The sequence below is a fragment of the Anarrhichthys ocellatus genome, unplaced genomic scaffold, assembly GCF_004355925.1.
Source record: "Anarrhichthys ocellatus isolate YVR2014 unplaced genomic scaffold, GSC_Weel_1.0 scaffold135, whole genome shotgun sequence".
Classification (NCBI taxonomy): Eukaryota; Metazoa; Chordata; class Actinopteri; order Perciformes; family Anarhichadidae; genus Anarrhichthys; species Anarrhichthys ocellatus.
Genome location: NW_022280165.1, coordinates 373163 through 380934, shown reverse-complemented (window position 1 = coordinate 380934; position 7772 = coordinate 373163). Strand labels below are relative to the sequence as shown.

Sequence of the window (7772 nt, the reverse complement as noted above, 5' to 3'; positions counted from 1 at the left end):
ATGACCATGTTCTACTCCTCACCACCATGGAGCATGACCATGTTCTACATGAGAAATGGTGCTCCTTAGACGACTATCTCCTGCCAGATCACATACTTGTGCCCTTTCCTTGTTTCCTTACCTTCACTTTCTCTTCTCACAGTGTTTCACTGGCAGGCCACCATCATGGGACCTGTGAGTAGATCCTTTATGACGTCATTGATCTCTGTTTTTACTGTAAGGCAGCAGGATGTTGCTATCTGTCACTGAGGTTGTGTTCCTGGTTAAATGTATTCACGAGATAAAGGTTGACATTTGACTTGATAATGAGAAGCTGTGGACGGGCAGTTTTAGATTATTCTATACTGAAATATGGAAATGTCCTTCTTGCTTTCAGTGTGACAGTCCATACCAGGGAGGGGTTTTCTTCTTGACGATTCATTTTCCAACAGACTACCCCTTCAAACCACCCAAGGTACGCTCACTCACACCTGAGCAGAGACTCTTATCGAGCCACACACCTGTTTATCCCTCCTGTGACACACTAATCTAGTTTACCACATTAAAGTAATCAAACATGTGAACTATTCAGTGTTCAAACATTGTCTCTGTATAAGAAGAGCTTATATTCGTAACAAACATTTCCACCGAGCCCAGCAGTTTGATTGTTTACAACGCTCATAAAGTGATACCGGTCTTTCCAGTGGTTGATCCGCCTCCTGTTGGAATCTGAACTGCATAGCATTGACCTGACGTGTGCCCTGTCCTCACTGTCCTCACTGTCCTCACTGTCCTCACTGTCTTTATCTTCTTATTTCCTTCCAGGTTGCATTTACAACAAGAATTTACCACCCAAATATTAACAGTAACGGCAGTATCTGTCTGGATATCCTCCGATCACAGTGGTCTCCTGCGCTTACTATTTCTAAAGGTACCGTCCACCTGCACATGACGCCTGTCACACATTCACTCCAGGGTTCTGTGAGTCCAATAAACGAGGCTGGTAGACGGACTAAAATGCATATGTTGTATTTTAATTAGTTCTGTTTCTTGTAGTTCTTCTCTCCATTTGCTCACTCCTATGTGACCCAAACCCCGATGACCCACTAGTGCCAGAGATCGCACAGATCTACAAAACAGATAGTACGAAGTAAGTGTACATATTCTCTATATGCGTTGTGAGCGTGTCTCTAGATATGAAAGGACCTATTTTCTCTCCGGTCCGCATCGTTCACTGTGACGCCAGTTTGTTGGGTACATTGGTCCAATCAGTTTCAGAGGGTTGTTGATTCAACTTAACGAAGGTTTTTGGAGGCGGCAGCTTGTTATGCTTTTGAATAGTTTTGCATTATACATGAACAGGGTGGACAAAATAATAGAACCGACTCTCAGCATAATGCATCAGACTTTAACAGCAGCACAAGCTGCAGCCTCCGGAGTCCCCATGAATCAGCATCTCTCTGAAACAGTGGAGACAAAGTGAAGATGTAGCCTTCATGGAGGATGTGCTGCAGCTCTGTTTGTTCGTTAGTTAGCTATTCCTACTAAACTGGCAGCGCATTTGTATACGTTTATGATTTATTATCCACAATAAGTGCGACCTTCAGACGCCTCGTGGAATGAGTACCTGACGTAGTTTCACTCTGTCAGGTACAATAAACTAGCTCAGGAGTGGACCACGAAGTATGCCTTGCTCTAGGGTAAGGTCAGGAGCCAGCGCTGCATCTTGTTCTGGTGTTCTGGGTTTGCTCTGTTGTTTGTGATGTTCTGGTCTTTTACGTGCACTTTGATAACCTGCGGGTGAGTCCTGTTGCTGTAGATAACCAGTAGTTCAACGTGTTGGTGCTCCTCCCCACAGATGCAAAGGTTTCTCTAATGCAGGCCAGAGCAAAGAGGATCCAGTAGATCTCGCAGACCCACTGACAGATGAGACATAAATACAATGTTTCTTCCATTTAAAATGTGAATTTGTCTGGAGCCCTTTAAAACATGAGTATTTGTTTGTAACATATCAGAGGAAAGGGTCATTTCTGTTTATAATGCACCACAGTACAGAGTATTTATATTTAACAAAAATAAATACGGGGGCGACCGTGGCTCACTGGCTTAAGAGGGTTGTCTGGTAACCGAAGGTCAATGGACTGGGACGTGCCACGTGTCGTAGTGACACTGAGCCCCCGGCTCCCCGGGCGCCTGTCATTGGCAGCCCACCCATCCCTATATACAGGGATGGGTCAAATGCAGAGGTCAAATTTCATGTATGTGTATATGACAATAAAAAGGGTTTCTTCTAAAATGACCATTTTCCATCATTCACTACAAGTTGAAATATCCTTCTTAGTATGATTGAAGATTCCCTTTAAGAGACTTGAGATTGGGGCTCTGTCAGCTGTTTAAGGTTCATGGTGGTGCATTCAAGGACTCGCCAACAGTTGGCTGCCAAACAGAGCTGTGATGTCTGAAACTAACAATGAGGACCATTTGAGTTTGAACATGTTCCTGTTGGAGCAGTTTATTCTGCAGGTCATGCAATGATGTAACATTTTAAATACATCCAACAAGTAACGTATGAAGCTGATCTCCATAGCTGAAATACAGACACCAGTGGCTTCCTGGGACTACATTCATCTCAACATTGGGTTTGAAGGACATGTTTTTATCTTTGCTTATTGAAGAACAGGTTGGCAGATGGAAGCAGGTAGATGTTCTAATAACGCATGAAGCAGGAAGTCAGATGAATTAAGACATATTAAGACTTCATACAAAGAGTCAGTGCTGCGTTTACTCAAACCTTTACATCTGGAGCTTCAGCTTCTCTCCAGGTATCTCGCTAATCATCACATCCGTGTTGCAAATAACAGACTTATTATCTATTAATCTTCAGACCTTTCCCGACATGATCACATGCTCCCTGTTTACGTCCTCTAATGTATTGTTTTAATCAGCGTTTATAGTTACAGTATACAACAAAGAGAAGGTTTTAGTACATTTGGAGAAAATATTTAAAATACTTTACTAATCTTTGCAGCTCAACTCATCACAATGACTGGAAATGCACATTTTCATATATTTAACTGAATCTGGTATTTGATATTAAAATGATAAAAACATTTCTGCGTTCCTTTTTATATAGATATATATCTATATCTCATGTGGGAATGCGCCTTTACTTGTAGCAGAAGCAGTTTTCTGTGCGTGTGAACTTCTTCACTAACTCGGCATGAAACTCTTTTGTGTGAAAAACAAACATTTATCGTTCATCAAAGAAGTATTCCACCGTTTAAAACTGAGAAGCTTAGTTTGTACAAAGTGTATATTTCTGATGCATATACTGACACAAAGCGACGTGCTGGAGTGCATGTGCTCTAACTAACCCAGATCTATAACGCCAACATGGCGTGTGTTTGCTTAAGACTTCCTGAAGTCATCTCTTCATGTGTTCTCTCTGCAGATACATCAAAATGGCAAAAGACTGGACACACAAGTACGCGATGTGATGCGTCATCTGGAGAGCTGGTGGAAACGTTGTTGCTGGTTCAGACCAAACAAACAAGGGATTCTTTTTCACCTTTTCTTTTCTCTTTTTGGTTAATCAGCATTTTTACCCCTTTTTCTTTTTCCACCTGCGCGCTTATAAGAAGATAGTGTTTCCTCTCCAGGACACGAGCCAGTTCTCTGAGGTTTAAATAAGAGTCACCGCCGGGTGATAACGTTCACTCTGCTCACGCCTCCTGAGCCCCGTCAGCCCCGTGACCATTAATAATGACTTTCACTCTAAGCTGGATTCTCAAAGCACTTACAGAAAAGCCGGTCTTTTGCCATACCTGTCAACTCTGAGTTTTAAAAGGTTTAAATTAGGTTATTATCTGAAAGCGGTAAAGAGCTGATCTGGTTGGTGGCTCTGGTGTGACGTCAGTCTGATCTTCTGATCTTTAGTGTAGGAATCTATTACCCGAGGAGGACGTATCTTATTCCACTCTCAGTGTGTACAGAGAAGCACAGCAGTATATCTCTATGTTAAGGAAAATATAAGAACTTCAATGTTGTATTTTATGCATGTTAATAAAGGTAGGCTATTATATCTGATATGTTTCTGCAGATGTCGATTGTAAGGCCGAACAGATGAGGTTCCCTCGGAGGCGGTCTATTTCTGTTATTTAGAAGCCGGTAGACGAGCTGTTAGCTTTACGCCCAATCGAACACTGTCTTCTTGTAGCCATAAAATATGGAGGCAAAGCAAATGGTTGATAATCAACTTGTGGCTCTGTTTCTGTTTTTAGTTTCCCTTCAATAAAGTTACTTAAATCATAAGTGTCGGCTGTGTTTATTTGTTTAAATACAGCACACAGTATAGAGTTTATATCCTTGATTCATCCTCTTAATAAGCCTCTTGATCATAAAGAGGTAAATTAGTTTATTTGTATTTGCGCTCAGTTAAACTGCCATATATATTTGACAAAATAATTTCAGTGTGTCACGGTGACTCAAATAATTCACAGATACGTCAACACCCACCAAGTACACGATGAGTACTTTAGTAACTAAAGTATGTTTTGAAGCCAATAGTATTTTAACACGATTGCATTCTTTCACTTAAGTTTAAACTTCTGAATACTTCTTCCATCACAAGACACATAATGCAAAAGTATGCTTCTAGGTATTCAAAAATGTATAACAATATCAATAACAGTGTTTATAGTGTGTGTGGTATAAAAATACAATTAACTTTACTTTAGTAACTAATACTTCTACTTGATTTTTTAATACTATTTATTACTACAAGACTACTTTATTTATTCTTTATCATTTTGATTCCACGCACAAACATGTTCTTTTTATTATGTATTTATGCGTATACTGATCACATGACTGTCACGAGGAGGGTCACGTGACAAACTAGGAAGAGGCTGTTCAGAGAACCACAACAAAACTCTGATAGTCCATTTAAAGTAGTATTCCCGTGACGTACCGTGTCATATATACAAAGCAACAATATGAGTCTGTTTGTACGCGGTGTTTGTGTTTTCTTGTGTTTGTTTCTGGGAGTTTTCTCGGTGTTTTGTTCAGTGACTCGGAGTCTGGACGGTAAATGGAGTCTCTCAAACTCCGACGGGTCAGTGTCGCTGCCCGCTGAGGTTCCCGGATGTGTTCATTCAGCTCTACAGCAGCAGGGATACATCCAGGTAGGTACATCAAGTACTTCATGTGAGCGTGTACAATACACCTTTAAAACAATTGTTCCGATTTATTTTATTCCGGAGGTCAGTGGAGCTGGTGGAACATGTTCTCTGTCGGGCTGTTCCACATCCAATCAATGTCAGCAAACATCCCAGAATGATTTAATGCAAAAACATTAAGGTATCAAACACGTATTACTACTTTACAGTTAAATATTTAACCTTTATTCCAACATGAAAAAAGCAGAAAATAACACTTTGACAAACACGTCAGGACATCTTATTATAGTCTCAGTATAATATTATATATTATATATTATATATTATATTATAATAGTTATTAGCATGACGTCATCCAGCTAGCCTAACCTGTCTGGTGTTCAGCTAGTGGAGAAGCTTCATGTACTGCTTCCCTTTCCCGCTAGTCTGCTGTCTGATTGTGAGGTCAGGCTGATCTGATATCAGCTCTTTGGCTGAAGGTTCTCCTCAAAGTTCTCCTCTCAAACGGGTCTTGGGGTACATCAGACGTCCTGCTAAAGACGTCCTCCATCAGACGTCATTTCCAACTTCCGATCCGGCGAGGATTGCTTCCGGTTGAAACCGGTTCAATTGTCATTTCCTCATTTCCTCATTTCCTCGCTCCTCAACAACTTCCGGTTCAAGCGAGGATCATTTCCTCGCTCGAACCGGAAGTTGTTCTGCGCCGCCATATTGACTGCCGTTCCAAAGCTCTTGGGCCTTTCTCAATACCCAAGTTCACAAGTCCAGAGAACGCAGTACGGACAATTGAAACAGCAGCTTACTTGATGACATCACCACCTCAGCTGGTCTTGCTAATGAGTTTAATCCTGAGCGCTGAGCCCCCGGTGCTGGCGGGGTTTACTGCAGAGATCAGGCAGTTCCAGGCGGGTAACATGAGCGCTGAGCCCCCGGTGCTGGTTTACTGCCGGTCCCACTAGCAACACCTCACATCTCCGAAATCGTCGGAGCATATTTTTAAATTGGCTGAATCTTGACAAACCGACCACAGATTTGATGCTTAAACAACTAACTTCTCGCCTCAAAACATCCTAAAATTACTTTCTGTGACTTAACAACAGTAGTATTCGAAAGTTTCAACTTCCATTTGTGTGATTTCTCCTCCGCCGTTGTTTCCTGTTGCTGGTGCAAAATGCATTCTGGGATATTTGGCTGTCCCAAGTACAGACAAGTCACCTCCGATGCATACCCGGTAAAATGGGCGGAGCGAGCCACATCCGGGCATTTGGACATGGCTTGGCTTGATGTGAACTTTGAATTGGAACAGTACTTGGGCTGAGACTGATGACGTTTCAAAAGTCCACGATTTCACAAGTACAGAGAAGTACGCATGTAGAGAAAGGCCCCTTATTTCTGCTCTGAGGAGCCATGAGCGAGGACCCACGAGAACAGACTTCCAGGAAGCGTTTTAACGGCCGACACGCCCCCTCACTGTTCATCTGTCATGTGATTGGACGCTGCAGCGGATCGGACTGATCAGATTTTGTTCAACATGTAAACAGTGAAGACGGATCACAGATTAAACTCAAGCTTTATATTTGATTCGTTAGGGTTGGGGCAAAAATGTTTAAATCCTGGATACTGCCCTTTTTTGGCATAACAATACCAACACATGCTTGAGCAGCAGGTGTGAGTAATAACTCATAAACTGAGAGGAATTAAATAGAATCAGTGAATCATTGTGTACTTGTCTCTCAGGACCCGTACTTCAGGTTTAACGACGTGTCTTATCGGTGGATCGCCTTCGATAACTGGACATACACGACAACGTTCACCGGCTCCAGCCAGCTGAGGTCGGTGTGATGAACGTTGTTATTGTTCTAAAGCACTTCCTGCTCGTGCTCCTGACTCACCTGTGCGCTCATCAACAGAGCCAATCAGAAGGTGCTGCTCGTCTTCGACGGCATTGACACCGCAGCATCCGTTTGGCTCAACGGAATCGTCGTCGGGAAGACGGACAACATGTTTCGTAGATATGTACGTTCACCGGAAAACAAGCGGTTCCCATCGCACCATGCACGTTTTTCTCACGTGCATCATTTGTTTGTGTAGGACTTCCCGGTCAGAGACTTGCTGAAGGACGGGGATAATGTGCTGAACGTGAGATTGTTGTCTCCGGTTCTCTACGCGTCTGAGCGGAGGAAAGCTCATTCTGCCTACAGGGTTCCTCCTGAATGTCCTCCACATGTCCAGCAGGGGGAATGTCACGTCAACTTCATCAGGAAGGTAAGAACGTGCCACTACGCTTTACCGCTCATCTGGAACAAACACCTGAGTCTAATCACAAACATCTGTTTATACCAGTGGTGGGCCTGCAAGGCCTTCTATGCTGGCTTAAACAGAATCACAAAGTTATAGCTATTTTATAATTTAATAATCTCTACACTACATGTATTATAATGTAAAGAAATATTTTTCCCATTATCTTATGTTCTCATTGCACAGCTACTGTCTTCCTCAGTTGCTCTGCTTCCAGTGCAGCTTGTTTTAAGTAGAGCTTTTATCCAATCAGATCTCACCTCTGTGTCTCTAAGAACAGAGGCAGAGGCCTGCAGACTCACAAGTGCATCCATGTGC

General features: G+C 42.4%; 1 protein-coding gene across 2 annotated transcripts in view; it reads left to right on the top strand.

The window, feature by feature from the left end:
- Positions 1–7553, top strand: part of LOC116399918 (ubiquitin-conjugating enzyme E2 D2-like) — a 9378-nt gene extending 1825 nt beyond the window's left edge. Inside the window, exons 3-7 of one of the 2 annotated variants that reach the window (XM_031877410.1) lie at positions 143–174; positions 377–454; positions 805–910; positions 1036–1129; positions 3431–4290. In XM_031877410.1, coding sequence (XP_031733270.1) covers positions 143–174; positions 377–454; positions 805–910; positions 1036–1129; positions 3431–3476 — 356 coding nt within the window. In that variant the 3' untranslated portion in view covers positions 3477–4290. The other variant, XM_031877409.1, reaches the window with a different exon arrangement.
- Positions 7554–7772: the final 219 nt, after the last annotated feature.